This window comes from Oryzias latipes, chromosome 3 (assembly GCF_053564925.1).
Source record: "Oryzias latipes strain Hd-rR chromosome 3, Olatipes_Hd-rR_3.1".
NCBI classification, from domain to species: domain Eukaryota; kingdom Metazoa; phylum Chordata; class Actinopteri; order Beloniformes; family Adrianichthyidae; genus Oryzias; species Oryzias latipes.
Genome location: NC_136239.1, coordinates 16793513 through 16815523, shown reverse-complemented (window position 1 = coordinate 16815523; position 22011 = coordinate 16793513). Strand labels below are relative to the sequence as shown.

Here is a 22011-nt window from a genome sequence, read left to right as displayed (position 1 = left end):
CCAACCTGATGTGTGCAAACACTGGAAGCTTCCTCGCTTTTCTCTTTATACCAGTCGGAGCTGGTCACAAGCCAGGTCAGGGTAATACACAAGCCACAACATAGTAAGGAAAGGGTAAACAATACACTGAAGACCTTGGAGGGTTGAGTTCTTGCCTATGGCCTTGAATGAACAGGACACAGGCGGGTGGGGGTAGGTTGATCTGGGGTTTTGTTTGACAGTTGGGTAACAGGTTGCAGTCTTCTTTCTTTGAACATCAAAAAAGCCTGGTCGGATATCCTGCACCTAACAGCAGGGCCATGGGATGACGGGAGTATCAGCTACAACTGCAGCCTCATCTTGTAAAATTTGACATTGTTGTTTGGAAAAACTCAAGGAAAAAAGTTCTCTAATCTTTGAAAATGCTTCGACTTGGTGCTGGAGGTTAGCATGCTAAGATATTTTTCACAGATTTTTTTATTTTGAGCTTTTTAGAATTTATATGAAAGGCAGATCTGCAGTTTCCTGGTAAAAAAAAAAGCCCATTCAAAGATCTATCTAAAAGATACTGCATGTTCTTTCTGTTCCAGATTGGATTTCTCTTCAAATACAAGCTGCCTTGCAATCCTGAAAAAGCAGGAGGCAGATATAGATAATGTAGAACATAATTATAATCATAAACTTCTTAATGCCTTAAAACTGACCTAAACCTTTACCGTGAAACCACCATAACCAGACTTTTGCTTAGTGTAGACAAACAGAGGCTTTCTCGTTGTACAGTAGGTTTCTGTGTGTTGTAACTGTTCAGGCTGATCACCATACATATACATACATAAATGACATTGAGACTGAAGTTGGTAAAAAAGATGGTCTCTGGACAGTATTACAGAAAACATAACCTGATCTATATGATCAGGTTATGTTTTCATTTAGTGACTGTTGAGTGATGCACTGTTTGCATTTACATTAGCAAAAGGTTGAAGGAAAATTAATCTAACACATTTTCAACTTTTTCATTAGTTAAGGTTCAGTGGACACAAGAACACTTACTGTCACCCAAACATGTACACACGTGTCAACATTTTAATTGTTTAGTTTCAGTAAATGTCAATGTTAACGTCTTCACATTTTGATTTTTGTGGTGGTGTCTTTAAAAATGGGGCTGCACAGTGGTGTAGGGGTTAGCGCATTGCCTCATGGCGATAATGCCCTGGCATGAATGCCGGCTAGGACCCTTCCATGTGTAGTTGGCATGTTCTTCATATGCATACTCTCTGGGCACTCCAGTTTCCTCCCACAGCCCAAAGGTTAAATAGAAATTCCAAGTCGTCCCTTTGGAAGAGTCTAGCCTTTTAATTCCAGCCGTTACATAGGTGAATGTACTGTCGCTTAGCAACCGTGAGTCCCGAAGAGAGAGGAGTAGTGAACTCTGAAACTTTCCTGGCTTATTTGATCCAACCTTTAATCTGGGAGGTGTATATATAAAAAAATGTAATTATTTCGAAATCCAGGTCCTGCTTCACAGTCCGCCATTGTTGTCAGAAAATCCCCAGATTCAGCTGCAACGCATCTTGGAATATTTATAGTATAAAAGGTTACACTAGACCAATCCTTGAAATCGGAAAAAAGAAGGCTGTATTCATTGGCCGCATTTGAAAGAGTAGTTGAATTGGGCTGTGAAGTAAGCAGGCTACAAAGGCAGCCGAGGAAGAACGCAGCCCTCAAATTTGGACACAGACAATGTGTGTCTGGCAATCTGTCCAGGGTGTAACCCACCCTCATTGAACAGTATCTGGGATAGGCTCCAGCAACCATGCAACCCAAAGGTATTAAGGGGGGGTTGGAAAATGGCTTTGTGCCAGAATTTGGTGAGCTACTATGTGAGTGTGTTTGCTCAAGTTTGAAAAGTAACACCAAAAGGCAGAGAGATGGCAGTTGCAGTTAAAATTTGCATACTATTCCACTTCGGCCATCTTCTTTCATTCTGAGGTATTCTGTATTTTCATCAATGGCATTCAGTACTGAACCTCACTGTGCCACTAACAGAGGTTATGGTGGTACGGGTGGCATTGGATTAATATTCTGTTCTAAAAAAATGCACTAATAATCTTTTGTAATTGTACAAAAGTTGTTGTTTGAATTCTGTATTGATAAAAATCCAGTTCTGGACTCACATCCATCCATCCATCCATCCATCCATCCATCCATCCATCCATCCATCCATCCATCCATCCATCCATCCATCCATCCATCCATCCATCCATCCATCCATCCATCCATCCATCCATCCATCCATCCATCCATCCATCCATCCATCCATCCATCCATCCATCCAAACCTTAACCAGCTGTGGTCACCAGGGTTCCAGAGCCTAACCTGGCCACTGTTGGACGAAGGCGGGGTACACCCTGGACACTGTTGGAGTGGACACTGTTTTTTTTTTAATGTCTCGTCTTTATTTTATACGAAAGCAAAACAGGGGTGGGATTAGATACGTTTTCTTCCTCCCATTCCCTTTCAAGCAATTAAATTCCAAGACAAACTAATTAATTGTCTCATTGTGTCATGTTTGTGTGAATAAGAGCTAATGAGTCTGTTAGTCTATAAGACTTAGCAATTGAATTATTTACAAGGGTATGTGGATGTATATTTATTTACCAATTAATGTCACGGCATATTATCCTATGTATTATATATCTGTGGACATTTGTGTTGTTGGTCTGCCTTAGTTTTATTTTTGATGTGTTTGCTTCAAATGAATCGTTTTAAAATCTTGCATGTTTTTTTCAGAAATTGTTCTGGATCACAAAATAATCTTACTGCAGGGTTTTGGTGAATTTTGCAACCTTTTAGTATTTGACGTAGCCCTATTTGTAGTAATAAAAAACCAAACTTTTGGTTTCTGTTTGGCCAATTTTGTTTTCCTTTTAACAAATTAAACTGTGAAGTTTAGCAGCTTTAGTCGGGTCCCATTCTGTATGTCCTCGTATTTCTCTTTTTACTCATTCTGTCCAAAGAACCCTGAATTCATCAGCCGCCCACGTTCCAAACCAAGAATGCGCCCCGTTGAAACGTCTGACTGTGTGCTGAGGCCCTGCCGAAATAATGATGCCCTGTATGATTGCCGCTTGGACCAAGATTGTTCTGCACGATTAAGCAGAGACAACCCCTGCATAACCCTGACTCTGAGCGCTGTGCTTTGGTCCAACTGCATCTCTGTCTTCACCCATGTGAAACCTCACAGAAGAAAAACATAAACACAGATATTTTAAAAACATAAAGAAATTTAATTAAAAATATAACTGGTAAGTTAAAAAAAATGTACAATTAGATTTATTAGAGTTAAACTTATCTGAGAACCTTGAAATTTTATCTCCTAATGAAAAGGACAGGGTTACCGAGCAGGCATATATGATAACAACCAAAGCATGAACTCATCCCTAAGCAGTTGTTTGGAGATACGAGCCGCTCAAGCTGTAGCTTCTCTGTTTATTTTTATTTCTACAATTATATAATAACCTCCACTTATATAACACCCCTGACTTAAATACCAGGGATATCCTGATCTGTAAAGGAGTCCCACTGGACCCAAGTCAAGAGAAAAAAAACGTTTTTACCAAAACATTTTGGTACTTTTCTCGCTTTTTCTTCTCACAGTAGATGAGTGTAGTAAAACATTTGGTGGTTGGACTAGAACATGTAGGAAAAGTTACATTCATGGAGCGTGCTCATACCTTGGTGTGTTCAGGAACTGCCAGAGTAAAATGTTTGAGCTTTGTATTTCAGTATGGGGAGCAAAACCTTTACTCCGTTTGGGAAAAATCGAAAATACAAGTGAAAGATGAAACAAGAAAATTATCAATGCATCAACTTTAACTTAGTCTATTGTAAAGTCATTTCAATTATCTTTCCCCTCGTATTTTAATAGGAAAAACTTTACTTTAACACTTGTATTGTTGTTCTCTCATTGTACATTTCCATTTGTTTGCCTAAGGCATAGAGGTAAATGTGATGTGTTCAAATTCGGGATGTTATAAGTTAACATTATTATGTCCCAAACATCATTCATATTTATTATTAATAAAAATAAAATACATGTCTCTCTGTATATATGTAACCCTTGTGCTATCCTTGCCACTTTAACATTGGGAGTGGGGTCATCTAGACCCACTAGACAGTGCGTTGAACCTTTTTTCTTCAATGATTTGTGATCTTAACTGGTGTCCATGGATTACATGAAATCTTTCCACCTTTATCCACCTTTGTCATGGTAGGGAGAACACGTCAATGCAAGGGTGGGGTCATCTAAGATAGCACAAGGGATAAATATTTATATATATGATTTTTTTCCAATCAATTCATGACTAAAAGGTTGACGTATCTGTGTATAGATTTATGTCCCTTTGTTGATTGCTAGAAATAAACAAAATCCAGACGTGTTCATAATAAAGGGAACATGTGATTGGCTTTTTTGAAGGTTATCCATGTGAGTGAGTGAAGGTTTAAAACTTGACACTTCAGAGAAGGAGTTGGAGGATAAAGCCTGGAGGGAGAGATGTGAGTGTCTTCAGATCAAACAGGAGAGATAAAGCTTTTCTCTCAGCAGCTGCATAAAAAAAAAAAACAAGGAAGGAGAAACCAGACAAGGACATATTTGCATGGCATGAATCTTTACGTATCTATCAAGCATTTAAACCCTTCAAATTTAATTTATTTCTTATTGCAAATTTTAAAAAACTTATATACTTTATGAAATTCCTGCTCCCTGTCAGTCTGTTCTCTCAAGATTGAGCACAAATGCATCTCTAGCTGCCCGACATCTGTCCATCCACGACCTACAGCCCCCAGCAGGAGAGTGCACGCTCTCCACACAGATCTGCCCGCACAACATGGCACAACATGTCTGTAAGAGCATGTAGGTCACATGTACAGTAGCTGCTCACATTATGGATTTAAAAATGGGTTATTGCTGATGATCGTTGCTGATCCAAAACAAGAAGAAGTTTGACTGCTGAGAGAGCTTCAGGAGTGGAAGCCTTTTTTAGGTAAAAAAAAGTCATTTACCATCAAAATTCAGATGAGTGGAAATGGGTCACCGTTGCTATCGGGGCAATGAAACTATGAGAATAAAAGGCAGGGGGGAGGAAAGTTCAGGGAGGACACAGAAAGAGTGGTGATGATGATGCTCCTTGATGTAACATCCTCCTTTTAAATTCTGGCAATGACTATGACGATGAAGATTTAGTTTAATGAATCAGTGACTTTGTCTGGTGTGTTATGTGTGTATGTTAGTGTTTTGTTTAACCATAATATATTGTGTGTGTGTGTGTGTGTGTGTGTGTCAGTCTGCCCACGGCACTGCAGCAGAATGGATGTGATGAATATAAATCAGGTGACTGAACAGGCAGGGTTTTCTTCCCAGACAGGCTCAGAAGATTGTGTAATGCCCACTCCTACATTACTAGTTTGGATGTGCACGCATGCATATTTTTGTGCAACAAACACACATACACACACACATTTCTCATCTTGGTTCAGCAACACAACAACCACAGTATTTACCAGTGAGCCTTCACAGACCACCCAGCTTTGAACGCAGACTCCAAAGCTGAACGCACTTCCAGAAAATCTCCGCAGGACTTTGATTTTCGGGTTTATTTCGATCAAAATTGGGAATATTTTACTTTTTTGTGAAGTCATCTGGAACTTCTCATGAGATTACATCCATCACTTCTTCACCTGTGAATGTTGCGACTAGAGGGTGAGCCTCTGAAGACTGGAGGTGAAGTGGTGACCATGTGGATCCCAACACCCAGTATGACAGTCCTGCAGAGGACGCTCCTGTATGGATCGTGTGTTGTGGCACTTCTGAACTCTGTGGGCCTCCTGGTGCTCATTGTCCAGCAGAATCAACAACGTTCCCAGCTGGAGCAGACAGAGTCAAGGCTGACAAAGTTGGAGCAGAGCTCAGTGGTGGAGTTCCTCCAGGAGGTGCCAAAAGGAGCAGCGGGGTTGTGGGGGAGTCCTGGTGAGCAGCCTCAGTACCAGTACTCCAGGAACAAGAGGAGCGAAGAGCTGGAGAAGGAGCTACAGCATGAGCCTCACCAAGAGGTGGGAAAGGGAGAGCTTCAGCAGGAGGCCAGACAGGAGGTTGGAGAGGAAAAGGAGAGGAGGGAGCACAACCTCAAGCATAAAAACAGACACGGGCAGCGCTACCACAAGGCACAAGTGCAGGACGACATGATGATGATGATGACTTACTCCATGGTCCCGGTGAGAGAAAAATGTGCCAAAAAAATACAGAGCATAATAAATGCACTATGATGTGTGGTAATTTGCATTGATAAAGATGGGATGTGGTCGTCACGGTGACAGATTCAGATGCTCCACTTAGTAACAGTTTAAAAAGAAGAAAGAAGTATACAGATACATCAACATTTATCACATTTCAACGAACAAAGCAAATAAACGAGTAAAGGATTTTTTTGTCATCATGAGCTATGCTGGACATCTACAATTTTTGTGATAAATGCATGAATTCTGAAAAAGTTCTTTGGGGATGTAAATGCTCCCAAATTACGTTGCACCAAATTTTAAATGGCGAAATAGTTATCTAGCCTTTGCCTAACAGTTGGTTTCATTAGCCCCATGACCCTAAAAGGGATCCAGCGCGTTCTAAGACAAAAATGACCATAATTTGCTGCAATTTGTAATATTTTGGTCTCCTTTCCAGATCAAACTGCTGATTGACATTTGCAACAGCACCAAGGGGGTGTGTCTAGCAGGTATGCGTCCCGTAGATCATTGAACATTTTTTAAAACTACATTTTTTTCCACTCACAAAAATTATGTTCTGTAGGACCACCAGGACCTCCAGGACCTCCAGGACCTCCAGGATCACCTGGTAAGTGAAACATTCATTGGAATCTCACCAACTTATCTATGTCATTTGATTAGCCATCATTTGATGGTTTTGCAACGGTTTATGTTTTATCCCATATTTTTGGGGATTCTGCAGGTTTGCCAGGTTTGGATGGACTCCCAGGTCACAATGGGACTGATGGAATCCCAGGACCAAGCGGACCTCCTGGAGCTGATGGAAAAAGAGGAAAAAGAGGTGAACACAGCACAGGCCTGTATGTTTTGCCTTAAAGCTTCAGGCAACAATGATCATTTGAGTGAAAAGGCACCAGTAGAACATAATAGTCTCAGAGAAAAGAGCAAGCTTGGAGCAAATAAATACAAGACAAAGCAGCACAGCCACTTAAAGCCACATTTCAGTTTCTTATTTGTGGGAAAGTTGACCTAAAATTACATTTTAATATTATTTTTAAAAGCTAATTGTTCTTCCATCGCACTTTGTAAAAATGTATTGTGGGAATGAATACAGCCTCTTGACTGATGTTAACAGGGCCACCAGGAGAGAAAGGGGAGCCGGGGTTTCAAGGAGAAAAGGGAGAGCCTGGACCACCAGGAGAGAACGTCCAACCGTTTAATGATGTCAATTTTCAAGGCAATGAGAACCAGACTCTCCTTGAGCATTTTATTACAGAATGAAAGTTAAACTGAAGAAGACCCTCTGGGATTTCATCAGAAAATCCTGTTTTCTTGCTCAGGCCCACCTGGCCCTGTGGGTCCTCCTGGTCCACCTGGGGAAATAGGACCTCCTGGACCTCCTGGACCTCCTGGACCTCCGGGCCCTTCGAAAACAAGGCACCACCGGGCCCACATCCAAGCTGCCCATAGTTTGGGTGAGACCTTACTCTTTAGACAGATGGCCTTTTCATTTACTTGTCATTTCAAGATTCTGAATAGATCATTGCACAATGTTAATTAGTCAGAAAAAGTTAATTAATTCTGGATAAATTTGTGTCTAACAGGGTTGTTGCACAAAGTACCAAATGATGAAACCTTGCACCTAAAAGAGGCCTTAAACGCACATGACAGGCCCGCCAGGAAAAACGGTTGGTTTTCAGATGACTCTCTGTCTTTGTGGTGGGTTGAACTCAGAGGGAAACTTCTAAGTGTGACTTTGGATCGACTGCTCCACAGAGTGCCTGATCAAGTCTCTGATCAACCCACGTGGAGTGGCAAAGATGGAGAACACATTCGGTGCGTGGATGAAAGACACAGCTCAGCTGAATGACGAGCGAATTTGGGTGGCCGAGCACTTTTCAGGTCAGCGCAGACACTTCATTCTTTATTCTGCTTCTTCATAGGAGTACAGTTTCTGTCATGTTTTTTGTTGTCGTCTGATCTCTTCCAGGCCGTTTGGTGAAGGAGTACAAAAGCCTCGCTGACTTCCAGGGGAACAGCAGTGACACAGTGGACGTTCGGAAGTTTTACCAAGGCTGCGGTCACGCCGTCCATAACGGCTCCTTCTATTACCACATTGCTGGGACTCCCAGCATTGGCAGGTAAACCACTGGAGGTCCTACACTGAAGGTCACAAGTCATTCCATCAGGTTAAGAACTTGTTTTCTTGTCTCAGATATGACTTTGACACCAAGAAGCTTCACATTCTCATCATATATGATGCCCTGTACCACAACCTCGCCTATCTGCTCCCCAACTCAAAGACTTACTTCAAGCTGGCAGCAGATGAGAACGGCTTGTGGCTGATCTTTGCTTCTAGCGCTGACGAGAGCATCATGGTGGCCCAGCTGAATGAGAAGACCTTCTCCATCGCATCTCTCATAAACACCACCTATCCTCGCTCCAAAGCCGGCAACGCCTTCATTGCCTGCGGAGTCCTGTACGTCACCGACAACAATGACAGCAGAGTGACTTTTGCGTTTGACCTGCTTAAGGGAAAGGCTGTCAACGTGACCTTTGACCTGAGGTCCACTAGTGGAGTCCTGGCAATGCTCTCCTACAGCCCAAAGGACAGGCTTTTGTATGTGTGGGATGAGAGCCAGGTCAGGCTCTTTGTGGTCCACTTCATTTCTGATGAGTGAGCAACACATGCTGTCGACAAAGGTTTTCTCCAAAATACAGTCCTGATAGAAATCTTAAGATCAATTAAAGAATTGCATTAATTTGCATTTTGGGCGGCTAGATTTTAAAAATGTTTTAAGTAGAGCATCAAAATGTAATAAAAACGAAATACCCTTACACAACCTGAAGCTCCATTGTTCCAATGAAGGAAAAGGCACCCCATACCATGATGGTTCCTCCTCCACTGTGCCGCGTAGAAAACATTTTAGGGGGGATCTCTTGGTCATGACAGTAATGGTGGAAGCCATCAGGACCGTCAAGGTTACATTTGATCTCATCAGAGAAGAGAACTTGGTGTTTCCCTTGCAAAGTCCAACCAGGTAGTTTTGTGGCTTTGAAGACGCTGCTTGTGTTTGAAGCCCTCCTCCTGCAGGAGCGGTCTGATCGTTACCTGGCAACAGTCAGCACCAGTGATGGCTTTAATTTGGGTCAAGGACCGTCACATGTCTTGGTGAACAGCCCATTGGGTCCCCCAGTCAGTGCCAGTGAATTTTAGTTGGTCTGACACTTGACTTTTTTGTTCAGTAACCCTCAGAATCTTTTGAAAAATTCAGGCAACATTCAAAGAAATTGAGCGTTTTTGCCTTTGCCATCAAGAGACCTAAACAGGAGGATTACTTATTAGAAAATCCTATTGAAGGTTAATTTTGGTGCAAATTCTGGCTTTTTATCAGTTGATGAACAACCGATTTTGTTTAAATTATTTTATTTTTTTTTAACAAAATGGCTTCTAAAATATTTGGTTGGTTTTTTTTGCAGTTTGAAGCTCTATTTAGAACCTTGTTAAGGTCCAGCTGTGATTACTGCAAATTCTTTTCTTAGCCGATGTTAAGATTTTAATCAGGAGTAGAACTGCTGATGGATCTTCTGCTCCAGCTTCACCTGTGGCACAATCCAGTGTTATGAGCCCAATGTTGGTTTTTCGCTGTATTTATGTCATATTTTTTAATGAGCATCAGAAAAACTAATTGTGTGAAAACTAATCATTTTATATAAGCTGAAAATATCCCTTTTACTTTCTGTCTGTAGTAATCAAATTAATTTGTCTGACTCCCCTCCACAGTGTTTGCATGTCAGCGCCCTTTGACGTGTTTCTTTTTTAAAGATGTGTCCCGCGGGATGAAACCGCATGCTTACCTCTCCCGACAAAAAAAATAAATAAAACCTTCATTAAAAACAAACGAATGCTGCCAAAATAAGGCCGAACAAATCAAAAGAATTTATTCACTTTACAGGGATAAGACCGACCCGTTCTCTCCGACACGTTCAGGCTTTAGCACACTTGTTCTACCACCTGAGGATGGCTTCTTCTGCAGTCGCACACAGACAGACAAACAGCAGGTTTACAACAACACAACACATAGTGGCCAGAAAGAGGGAGAGAAACACAAGTCGCTTTAATAAATACCAAACATACACTTAACCAAAAAGTTACAACTAATCCAACTGGTATGATACAAACCAAAAATAAAGTAACGCTTTAATGTTTGTACAAGCTGTTGTGGTAATTCATATATATATTTATATAATTCGTATAATAAAACTATTTTAAACGCTTCACTACTAGGCCAAATAAAGCCAGACATTCATTTGTATAGAACAGTTTCTTCTTTAATAACCTATAGATTTCAAATAAACTCTTAGTGTGTCCAGAATTTTGAGTGCAAATATCTATTCCTTATGGATAAAAACAACTAGCAAATGAACACACACTTACATACAGAAGGCTGTTTTGCACATCTCCCAGTCAGATACAGTAAAACCCCTTACATTCCTAAAATAAAAGGCAATAATAATTTAAATAACAAAATTGACAGAATTAAAACAGCACACAGTTTTCCGATTTTCTTGTGCAAAAAACAAAACAAAAAGGCAGAGGTAAACCTCTGCGTCTCCTCTCTGGGTGGGGCGTTTTGCTTTGGACCAGACAGACGAAAACATTGAAATCACAGCCACAGTAAAACGCATCATATTTCCGGACAGGAATGTTCTAGCAGTGTGTCTGCCACACAAACAGGCATTAAGGGCAGGCAGGCGGGCGCATTGACGGCAGACACAGGGGGAGAGGGGGGGGGGGTTGGCCCGCTCAAACCCCGACCAGGAGAGGCCACAGCGAGCGACGAGCAGCCAGAGATACACCAATTGGAGTAAAGGGGGAAAATGGGAGCAATGCCATCATCAACTCTTCCGTAAAGGCTTTGAAAAAGCCGGGCAAAAAAGCAGAGATGGGAGGATGTTTGTAGGCGGCGAGGGATTAAAAAAACCTTAAAAACAGAAGAAAAAAAGCAGATTCCAACAACTTGATTCACACTGGAAACCACTGACTTAATAACAAACCACAGTGCTGGTTACAGTAAATGCTAAGAGATATCAGTCGTGGGCACAAAATGACAACAGTTACACACTTTTTTAAAATTTTTGCTTGAGCACTTTGACAGAGCACTATCAATAGACCTGTGATTGCACTGCGGAACGAGAACAGGACATGCATAGCTTTCCTATGGACACGCTCTATGAGTAGAGATTGGTCAATAAAATTACAATAAATCTAGCTTTAAAATCAAGTATGACGCACCGTCAGCTTCTTGAATTCAGCCTCTGGGGTGGAAAAACGTGTTTGCAGCCCCGTTTTTCACTCTGGAAATGATTTACATCAACGGTAAACCAATAAACACTGCACACTCATACATGCCAAAAGCATGGGGATCTTCTGACTAGCGCCGTTTCCCAGCAAAGATACTATCGAACACCTAAAGAGTGTTACATAAGCTATTTTCGACTCGTTTTTTTTTTTCCTTCTTCCTTTAAGTCCCTTTACAGGATGTCGACCAAGCTGCCGGGGAGGTTGTAGCTGTCGGGGAGGACCCTCATCTTCAGGGTTCCATCGGCTCCACAGGTGAAGATGCGGTTTCCAGGACACGTCTCCACCTGCATCACTCCTGCACCGATGTTGCGGAAGATCGATTGCTTGGCGTGCTCGGTGCTAAAAGAGTGCATGAGCCCATGACCGGCCAACTTCCAGACCTGGAAATAGAAAAAAGACACGTCATACTACGTTCACACCCAACGCGAATCGCACACAATGGGTGTGGAGATTCAGTGTTAAGTCAATGTACGATCCATGTCCTGCGGTCCCATTTGAGCATCAGGCGCGGCGCGTCAGTCCGGCAGCAGCGTGACTTGAAGCGCAAATCGTGTTGTGTGTGAGCCTGCAGGAGCTTCAGAGGACACCTCGCTTTTCATTTTCCTTTCCAAAGTACTACATGATTTTTATTGTTGGCCCTTACACAAGACATGGACAATTTCACCTGCAAAGTCTGTTTTTCTTTTATTATCTTGTAATCTTGGTGAATACGTCCACCTCAAGCTTCATAAGCTTGGCCAAAGTCCTTTTAATCTAATTAACAAACACATTTGAAAATTTGTGGAAAATTGAAACAGCAAAAACAAAACAAAACACCGCAGTATAAGGTGAAATATTAGTGGACGAAGAATGAACAGCTTTTTTTTTTAGATCCACCGGATTATATTGCGCATTAAGAGAAACAAGTCTGTAAATTTGACCACATCACCCAGAATGCTTAGAGGGGGCAGGAGGCAGGTGATTGGTCAGAGGAGTTAATGGGAAGTTTTTCTAGTGAACTGTGTCATTCATCTGCAATAAGCAGCCTTTTTAGAGAGAGCAACATGACAGATAAATCTAATTGTTTTCACAGTAACTCTCAAGATCGTTCAGTTGTGACATAAAATACAAACAAATGGCTAACCTTTTCACTTCATTATTTTTAAAACACAGTACACATAACTCTGCCAGGCTCCTGCTGAATACGGTAGCCATAGTGCTTCATCAGGAAGTGAACCTTCATAGTTTACCAGAGTCGCAGTAAAACATTTGGACACATTTGAGCTTCATGTAGCACAGAAAAGAGGTTCCAGGTCAGTAAATACAACCAGAATTCATTGGATGCTTTGCAGATTTTTGAGAAACTTCAAATGTTTTGAGTGCGCCTTATGGTCCAGAAAGTATGTTTTTTGTCTTAATTGATTGTGACTGTGCTGATGTAATTAAAGGCAAAGTCTAGGGGAATAATTTCACCACTAATTTGTGTTCTTGTTGCTCCAAATGCTTAGTATTTTTAGCTTTTTACACCAAAGCCCTAGCTCCAGTGTTGATATTCTGTTCCCCTCCGTAACTCTTCTACATGATCAACGTAAAACAGTTAATTCTGTTGCAGAGAAAAGCGGCTTTGGGCCGTTATGTAACGCCTTTAAGCACACACCCAAAACATGACTAACGGCTAAATTCCCGAGCGGGTGCTGTCAGGGTCACCTTCATGTTGCCCTCTGCAGAGCCGGTGACGAAGAAGTCCTCGTAGGCATCCAGTGCGAGGGCTTTAATAGCCGAGTCATGGGCCTGGAAAGTGTGCAACAGCTGCCTCTGGCGAATGTCAAACACGCACACAAAGCCCTTCCTGCCTCCTGTAATCAGCAGCTGCTGTTTGGGAGCATACTGAAGCACAGTGGCTCCATTTTCATGGCAGGGGAATGCTGCAATAAAAAAAATAGAGAGAAATAAAAATAAATAAATAAAAACTGGATCCCAAAGAAATTGGATGTTTAGAGAACTCAAATAAAAAGCTCTTGTCATGAGAGATTGCATATCTTACCATGGACTATGGTATTGCTCGGTGAAATCAGAGTATCCCACAAGCAGACGTTTCTATGGATGAAAAGTATTCCCAAAATTAGTGGGGACTTCTAAGGAGGAAGAAGAGGTCAAATGGAATGATGCTGACCTGTTATCATTGGACTGTCCAGCTGTGGCGATCAGACTGGACGATGTGATGAAGGCAAAGTCACAGCAGGCCTTAGTGTGACACTGCCAGCTCTTCAAAACAAAAAAAAAAGACAATAAAACCAAAATTATTTAACATTTCTAATCTTTAATCTGCTGCTTTGTTGATAGTCGTCTTACCAAGTAGGGTTTGGGGTTGGAGGATGTCTGGTTGACCTGCCACAGACTAAGGAATCCCTCCCCATCAGCAACTCCACACTATATGAAGAAGGCAGTAAAAAGCCATCAGAGGAGTCGATCAAACTACAGAGCAAAGGCTTTGCTGAGAGTATACCTTATTGCCTTGAGAGTTGAAATAAAGCCGAGTGACCCTGGCGTTGCCGGCTTGTCTGAAGCAAATGAGCTGCTGAGGTCTGTTCCATTCGAACATTCTCACACTGCCATCCTGAGCACCCGTCATGTCTGCAGAACGCCAACGAGAATGCGGACAACGGTCACAGGAGCAACGCGTTTAGGATGGGGAAGAGGAAAAGGGGGTGTTCAGGAGAACTCACAATACTGATAGATGGGATGGGATGTCATTCTCTTCACATTATTCAGATTCCGCTTCATAATCTGAGAAAAAGATCAGAGAAAAATGTGGAAGCATCACGGTTTAAACATTTCTTTTACAACTATTGCTGAAAATTCTGCTATTTCGTTCAGGTCATTGATTTGCTACCTTATAGGTACACCCTTAATCTGTTGGGAACGATAAAATCCCAACCTAATCAGAACTGACAGTAGACAAAACTCAAGTCTTCTCTAGAATAAAGGGTGTTGGAGGGACAATAAACCAAACTAACTTCCATAAATCGCTGCACACGTGTGGATAAGGATCTGACTGCTGAACAACCCCTGCAAAGACCCGAGGCCCTGTCAGTGTCGTGTATCACACCAAGCATTTATCAGGGTGGCTGGGACACGGAGAACCCTGGTCGTGTGTTAGCATGACGCAGATCTGCACCTTGGGTAGTCTGCGGCGAGAGCTCTTGCTTATCTGTGTTTACACGCGAGCATCTCTGCTGCGGAAACCTGCCCCCCCCACGTATCAGCGTCTTCAGACTCAGCAGGCGAGCTGTTTAGTCGAGGGGGTTTTGTTTGACTCGACTGTGATAAGGACTAAAAATAAACTTTGTCTGAAAACGTACAGGGATCTGATGTTCCTCTCACGTTTGCATGTGTGACCAATCTAAGGCTTCACAGGGGCTTTTAGGGTTGGGGGGTGTTTGTGGTAAAGAACTTGGTCTCCCCCTGCTGGTTACTGCAGAAACACCTAAAAAGAACCGCTAACTGCTGGGATTGAACAGCAAAAGGTGCCTACCACACTGGCCCCCATGCTGGTCTGACCACTGCCGAGCCACGGCATGGAAGCAGAAACTGGCATTGGGGGGGGAGCAAAGGAGACGGAGCTTGTCTGGGCGATGTTGGTGTGAGAGGAACGATGGTCTATGTCGTCCGAGCTGCGGAGACACAACAACTCATCAATCTGGTGCCATCTTTGTTTCATTGAAACAAAAATTGCAGGATTCCTTACCTGCAGGACTCCTTATCAAAGTCCTCCCCTATCCAGGTGTACGGCTGGACTGCCACAAGGTTAGACACGTCCACCTCCTGAACATCATGGGTGGAGGCCAGCACTATCTCATTGGAGTTAGCCTGTGGAGGAAACACGGTTTAAGGAAACTAGGAAAAACAACCTCCAAAACCTACTACTCACTTCCTACTGTTTTTCAAAAAAGAAGATTGTGGTGTTTTTTCTGGAAAAGCTGATCGTGTTTTTTGGCAGGGGCTATGTTGCTGGAGTCACTCTGTACATTTCCTTAGTTGATGTCTGATGAGGTTTTTGCTGCTTTTTTGGCATTCGGAGCACTCTGTGACCATAGCAACAGTGGTCTTGAATGCAGAAGACAGCAGATGATGGCTACTTTACATGGATAAAAAGCAAGAAGGAAAACCAGAAATGTGGACAGAACTGAAAACTTGGATGCAGAACAAATGTAAAGGGGAATCTTGAATAAAAACAACAAACTGGGAATGCCGACAAAAACACAGCAAGAATCTCAGGAAAGCAGCGTTATTTCATTCACCGACACACGCCTACAAGGACATTCATTAAGATCTATTTGGTGCAGTTTAGCACAAAAAGGGAGACAGCGACAAAAATCCTTTTTTTTTTTAAATATACAGCAAAAACTAAATTTGTTTTAGGAGATGCTTTTAAAACCAGATTTTGCAAAGTTGGTCAAGTGTAATAAAGGTTTAATGATACTTGCTACGTTGATACAATGTTCCTACCTTTTAAATAATACAAAACATATGGAGAGATTCAAAGCAGTTCTATAACCCTTTAACACCCGAGCAGTCGCTGGCAACAAAGCAAAATAATACCCACTCTTTGAACTACCGATGGATTCTGAGGCAGAGAGAAACTTTATATTAGTAAAGTGTTGCATATCAGCGCAAAGCTACTTTTCGCTGCTACAGCATCCATTGGAATTACGATAATTATTTAATGATTTAAGAGTGACGGTAGTTCTAGGAAAATCAACACTAGAGCTCCAGCTTTGGTGTTTAGGGGTTAAGCAAATGCACATCTGCACAAACCTTGTTGATTGCAAATGCCATAATTATGTCAGATTCCTTGTGAATTATTTTAGCTTTTCCTCCAGGGTAACCAAGATCCGCCTCCACCTGAAAAAAAAAAAGAAAAAAGAAAAAAAAAAGAAATCAATCAGTGAATCAGTAATGAGGAAACATAAGGCTTTAGTGCAGGAACATGTGGGAGTACAGTGAAAATCTGGAAGATTGATGCTTAAGCGTTTGCTCGCATAAAAATGCACAACTTACCCATAATTTTAAAGCAGTGTGTTAGCAAGAGGTTTTAAATACATAGACAAGTATTCTATACGTAAGAATCTGTAAGGAAGAATTTTAGCTGAATGATTACACCTCTATTAAAATGGATAAAAGTGGAGATCTACTGCAGCCACAATCCAAAGAGTAAACATGGCAGACTGTCACGTGTAGGCACACACCACTACTGTAAATATTGACAGTTGGTTTGGGTTTCTGCTGTGACGGCAGTCTGCAGAGCTGCACGCAGCCCTGACTGTGAGCATGCAGGTTAGTAGATTCTCAAAAAATGCCAGCTCTCTTAAAGGTTCGCCTTTGCTTCCAGTAAAATAAATCGAGACGGGAAAAGAAGAAGTGACAGACACGGGGAAAGGTGTTATTTTTAGACATCAGTAGTGAGGTAAAGTGAGTGACACAGTCATGAGTGCCCAAAAGAGAAGCTGCATCTGAAGGTTAGGTCTGAGCCTCGAAGCCTGAAGGAGACTTTACACTCGGTGTAGCCAGGAGAATTTACTGGAGTAAGTTAGGAAAAAAGGGAGGAAAATAACCAAATATCCCCCAGTTGATGCGTAATACTAAATCAAATGCAGGGTAACCTTCAAGCCAGGCTGTGCAGTGACTCTTTGAGACAGACAGACAGACAGAGCCAGGGCCTCGGGCTGCCACAGAAAATGATACTACCTTATAGGGATTGCTAGCTCCGGCTATGCAGTTTGGGTTTACACGGTCCACATGGTTCTCTAAAGACTACACAACACGCACGGGCAACAAAACACACAAACACGGCACAACACAAACCACATGCACAAACACAGAAAACAAAACAAAAAAAAAATGCAATGAAAGGAAAATGAAAAGGACTTTCTTGGTGACCAAATGACAACAACTTAGTACATTTTTGACCGCCTCATTAATGTGGATGCACACACTCAAGGCTATGAAATGGATTCTCTAAAAGTGACCTGTATAGGGCTGCTTGCATGTAAAGAATTTGAACGAGATGTTAACCGCTCACATTTTCTTTCTGGTGGAGTGATGGCAATAGTGGCAGCTTTTCATTGAAATGATTACATTATAACAACTAAGTCCCAGCATTAGAGAAGGCAGTGATCTCTGCTGTACTTGATTTTAGATGAAAAAGGAGTCAAAACAAAGATTATGAGCCTAAAAAAATAACAGATAAACACATGCTGGAAACCTCTCTGTAAACAAATTGCTATAATGGGTTTAAAAAACAGGTAAGATTTAATGTCCAGCGTTCCTACATCTGTGCACTGGACAGTCGTTTTATGACTTAATTAAACTTAGTTTCCAAACGAAGAATTACTTTAAAATATGAATTTTAAACACATGCAAATGTAAGATGAAATTTCGTAAAATAAATACCTACAAGGGTCACATTTATTCAGGAAAGAAATCTTTATTACCATAAATATATGATCAAAAGCAAATTTGTGTATGAAGTGTTAAACACAATCCACCTTAAAAGGACAGTGTTTAGTAAATGTGACCTTAATCATTTTTAATGCGGTCTACTAACCTCACTTTGCTTCCTTTTCTTGGTAAAGATGTAGCGTATGAAAGTTTCCTGAAGGACTTCCTGTTTGACCAGGAAATACCACAGACGTCGAACGGGAAAGGACTGATGGTTCTTTGTTCTGGATGGACAGAATAAAAGCAAAACAAAAGTTTAGATTTTTTCCAATATATGACCAGGCACAACCAGTTTTAAGTCACTAATGACAGTTCAAACAATGAAACAACAGTGTTTATAAAAGGAATCCCTGACTAACTGGCCAAATAAACAAACAAATCAACAAATTGGCATGAAGGCAACAGTTTAGTGCTCAGTTGAGTCAGCTTGTAATCCTGTAATAAAGCATTTGTCCTGCACTCACATAAGCTGGTGTTTGGATCCATGACACTTCCTAAATGTTCTAATGAGAAGTCTATGTAAATGTGAGTAAACGCAGATTTCAGGCTTCTGCGTGCAAAATGCAAGGTCATAGAATGCGCGTTGAAAGTTTTTTTTTCTGGAAGATTTTATCAGGCAAATCTATTTATTGTAAAGCTAATTTCTGTATAAATGCTCACTCCATGGAAATAAGTTGAATAGGAACAGAGACATGATAAATCAATAAAAAACTGATACAAAACCCACATGCATAAATATTGATCAATAAAAGGGAAGTGAAAAATTGCATCATCCAGCATGGAGCTTCCCTTCACACGCTCCCTCACAGTATGCATTGACCACAGCTATACACAAAATACTATATGATAATGTAAACGATAAATTAAAATAGTGTAATGTCTGTAGTAGCGTTAGTGAAGCATTCTCACTAAAAAGCAGCATTCGGGAAGACGGTAAAAAGTCATCTATTTCAGTAAACATGAAGATTATCTTTAAGAATGGAAAACAAAAAAAACACATGTAGGAATTTTGGCGTTTTCTTGAGCAACATAAAGGCCAGCTGAGACGGTGAACGAACCTTGAAAGTTAAACCAGGTCCAACTTTGGCCAATCAGGGGTTCGGATTTGGTAGTGACATATGGATGGTGTCCCTTTTAATTCGTGAATGTGCCAACCATTTAAAAATTGATCATGGAAGAAATATGAATAATTGCGGTTTGGACCCAGACATAATTATATTACACTGAGTCTTTGATTTATTGGAATAGAGCTGTGAAAGAAAAAAGCCTGGAGCAAGATTTACAAAATTTTGCAAGATTTGCACCACATTGACATTTCACATCAAGCTTCTTCCAACTGTATGTGGTGGACTTGTGCCAGTAAACACTAGAAAAAAAAGAAAAAAAAGAAAAAGAAGCCCCTCCTTGTTTAGCGCCTAGCCCATTCTTGAACGCGCGTCAAATGCCCGGTCTATCTGTCGCTTTACAGTTTTGGCAATTGGCCCTGTGTAGCATATACATTTCTGCCCACTGTCCATAGTCAAAGCTCACTTGAAGGGTGTGTTGTCGGGTTCCAGCATGGCTTTGTGGCGCAGGATGGCGGGGCCGGCTCCGGCGCTCAGGTCGGTGGGGTAGGTGTTGATGTAGTTGGGAGGGGGCCCGTCAAACTTGCTTATTCTTTCTAGCAGAAGCTGCTCCCAGTTTTCTAAAGTCTTCAACACAGCATTGCAGAGAGGGGAAGATACTGGAAGATCTGTGACAGAAACACATCAAGGAAATCACTAAACATCTAGTGGAGTCAGCTGTTTTATTTCACTTTCCTGTGGTTCCCTTCAGTTAACATTATTATGTGAACTGACTGTTCTAGAGTTGGGGCTTTACAGCAACTATAATTATTCAATCGGGTCATGTTTTTGTTCACTTGTGATTTATTAGTTGGTTTTGCTCATGGGTGGCAACTCCCCTCCTGAAAATATCCACAAAAAACAAAGATCCAAAGGATGACAGAAAAATGAGGAGATCTTTGTCATGATGACAGAAGCATGCAGGTAGGTTCAGCTTACAGATTTAAGGAGCTGATGCATGTACCTGTCAGGTCAACGCCAGTGAGAGGGATGAAATTCTTCACATTGTGATGAGCCAGTTTCACCATAACCAGACGGATCAAAGCCCAGCTGTGCCCCGCCCCCAAAGAGAGACAGACAAAAAGATTAAGATCTGAACCATAAATGATGGGGAAAGGAGGGCGGCCGGGTCCTACCTGTAGGAGTTGGGATCAGAGTGCTCTGTTATCTGCGTGTCAGAGAGGAATGCATCATCATCGTCTTCATCATCCTCAGCGCCGCTTTCGTCTGAGTCATACAGAGCGCTGCTGTCTGACAGCGGTAGGAAAGGCTGAAAGGAAGGAAATAATGAAAATAGACAACAAATAGAAAAAGCAGCAGATTGAGAGGAAGAGGAATAAGTCACGTGCGCTGCAGACTGTGAGTCACAGAAATAAAAGGTCAGTTCTTTTAGTTTCTCACTTTAGCTACAAAGTAGTCCCACATGCTGAGCTCTGGAGGAATGAACTTCTCTCTGTAGGTGGGTCTCTCAGGGGGCACGGGAGACGGAGTAGCTGGCGCCTCCTTTACGGGGCGTCCTGGAACCAGCATCCTCATGTTGAATCTGCGCCTGTGGCGATCTACATCCTCTGCTGGCGCCTGAGTGGGGGCTGTGGATGGACGGACATGGAACAAAACAAAAAAGGTGGAAAAATCAAAATTTGTTAAGGACAAATTAGTAGAAGAAAGAAGGTGATGTGAGAAAAAGAGATACTAGATCAGAAAAAGTCCAGTGAAATATAAGTGTTTTTTACTTGTATTTTTGTTTTGATTTATTTTGTTTCAGGTTGACCTTTCCATTTTAATTTTCTTTTAAAATGTTTCAGTAAGACAGAACTACGGTAATGCCCAAGAATCCCTACAATCACTGAGTGAATGTTGGAGATGGTAGATTCTAGAATGAACCCTGAAGCTACGGACACACCGGGCATGTGACGCGTTTTGTAAGTATAGCCCCAAAGTGATCGTAGGAACTTGCGTAGGTACATGTGAACAAAACGCAGATCTACGTAGACTTTTCAATGGAAGTGGCCACTTGAACGGGCATCGCTGAGGGCGGTGTGAACGTAGCTTGAAAGGACACCATCTGTAGGCCTGCATTAAAGCCTCACTTCTATGACTCTGACAAGCCAGAGAACACAAGGGGAAAGGAATACGTCCGGGACAGAAACACACGGTAAAAAACACACAGGGGGAAAAAAAAACACGAGGCAAGACACAGTCAGCTGTGCACAGACCTGCACCATTATCCTGGATGGTTACCTCTGCACACACACCAGACAAAGTGAGACACAAACCAGAGTAGATGGGGCAGTTAGACACACAGATTGTGAGCAATTTATCCCATAACAGACAAAAACAAAACAAAACAGGGGGAAAAAAATCACATTAAGAGCATGACATAAAAGAGAATAAATCACAGCAAACACAAATGATAATTCTGTCGAAACATTTCTGCTCCTGGCAAACACAGTATAACTGGTGGCTGTCAAAAGCACTGTCTTTTAAAACAAGTGATTGAATGGTGATTGGCATCAGCTCTGCATGGCGTCTCCCTGTATCATCTGTATTTGTTTGTAGAGAGCATCAAAAGGGTAAACTTCTAACAACTGTTACCTATCAACAGCCTGACATTTAGGATCGCTTCTCCTCAGAAAAAAGAAAAGCTTCTCAAATACCTCCTGACCTTCCTAAGAACTTCCTTGGCAGCCTAAAGTGATGTGAAATCTAAATGCCAGCTCCTATCTTTCTCCTTCACACTGAAAACTGGAGCACTGAATAATCCAGCCTCAAGATTATGGATGAACTGTGTCAAGTTCATCAATCAGC

At 41.7% G+C, this 22011-nt stretch overlaps 2 protein-coding genes across 4 annotated transcripts in view; one reads left to right on the top strand and one right to left on the bottom strand.

The window, feature by feature from the left end:
* Nucleotides 1-5496: 5496 nt before the first annotated feature.
* Nucleotides 5497-10157, top strand: gldn (gliomedin). Of its 2 annotated transcripts, none has more exons than XM_011488422.4 (10): nucleotides 5497-6252; nucleotides 6713-6764; nucleotides 6839-6883; nucleotides 6998-7096; nucleotides 7391-7492; nucleotides 7596-7730; nucleotides 7860-7943; nucleotides 8032-8157; nucleotides 8246-8396; nucleotides 8471-10157. In XM_011488422.4, the coding sequence occupies exons 1-10, from the start codon at nucleotides 5725-5727 to the stop codon at nucleotides 8934-8936; spliced, it is 1788 nt and encodes a 595-aa protein (XP_011486724.1). In that variant the 5' UTR covers nucleotides 5497-5724; the 3' UTR covers nucleotides 8937-10157. The 2 variants fall into 2 exon arrangements, with proteins under 2 accessions (XP_011486724.1, XP_078800400.1); XM_078944274.1 differs by having other exon boundaries at nucleotides 5591-6252; nucleotides 6848-6883.
* A 193-nt stretch (nucleotides 10158-10350) lies between these two features.
* The window catches only part of dmxl2 (Dmx-like 2), a 43487-nt gene continuing 31826 nt past the window's right edge, over nucleotides 10351-22011 (bottom strand). Inside the window, exons 39-54 of one of the 2 annotated variants that reach the window (XM_011488456.4) lie at nucleotides 20605-20792; nucleotides 20340-20473; nucleotides 20168-20253; nucleotides 19631-19832; nucleotides 18207-18324; nucleotides 17348-17413; nucleotides 16418-16504; nucleotides 15348-15469; nucleotides 15135-15273; nucleotides 14326-14386; nucleotides 14106-14233; nucleotides 13952-14029; nucleotides 13773-13864; nucleotides 13644-13696; nucleotides 13307-13524; nucleotides 10351-12000 (exon numbers count right to left, since the gene is read on the bottom strand). In XM_011488456.4, coding sequence (XP_011486758.1) covers nucleotides 11791-12000; nucleotides 13307-13524; nucleotides 13644-13696; nucleotides 13773-13864; nucleotides 13952-14029; nucleotides 14106-14233; nucleotides 14326-14386; nucleotides 15135-15273; nucleotides 15348-15469; nucleotides 16418-16504; nucleotides 17348-17413; nucleotides 18207-18324; nucleotides 19631-19832; nucleotides 20168-20253; nucleotides 20340-20473; nucleotides 20605-20792 — 1982 coding nt within the window. In that variant the 3' untranslated portion in view covers nucleotides 10351-11790. The remainder of the gene's footprint in view (nucleotides 12001-13306; nucleotides 13525-13643; nucleotides 13697-13772; nucleotides 13865-13951; nucleotides 14030-14105; nucleotides 14234-14325; nucleotides 14387-15134; nucleotides 15274-15347; nucleotides 15470-16417; nucleotides 16505-17347; nucleotides 17414-18206; nucleotides 18325-19630; nucleotides 19833-20167; nucleotides 20254-20339; nucleotides 20474-20604; nucleotides 20793-22011) is intronic. The other variant, XM_078944272.1, reaches the window with a different exon arrangement.

What these genes read in the sequence shown, in the direction of transcription:
- gldn (XM_011488422.4), top strand. Translation starts at nt 5,725, where the DNA reads ATGTTGCGACTAGAGGGTGAGCCTCTGAAGACTGGAGGTGAAGTGGTG. An exon ending in TGACTTACTCCATGGTCCCG is followed by an intron (nt 6,253 to 6,712) that starts GTGAGAGAAAAA and finishes TCTCCTTTCCAG; the next exon opens with ATCAAACTGCTGATTGACAT. An exon ending in TGGAAAAAGAGGAAAAAGAG is followed by an intron (nt 7,097 to 7,390) that starts GTGAACACAGCA and finishes TGATGTTAACAG; the next exon opens with GGCCACCAGGAGAGAAAGGG.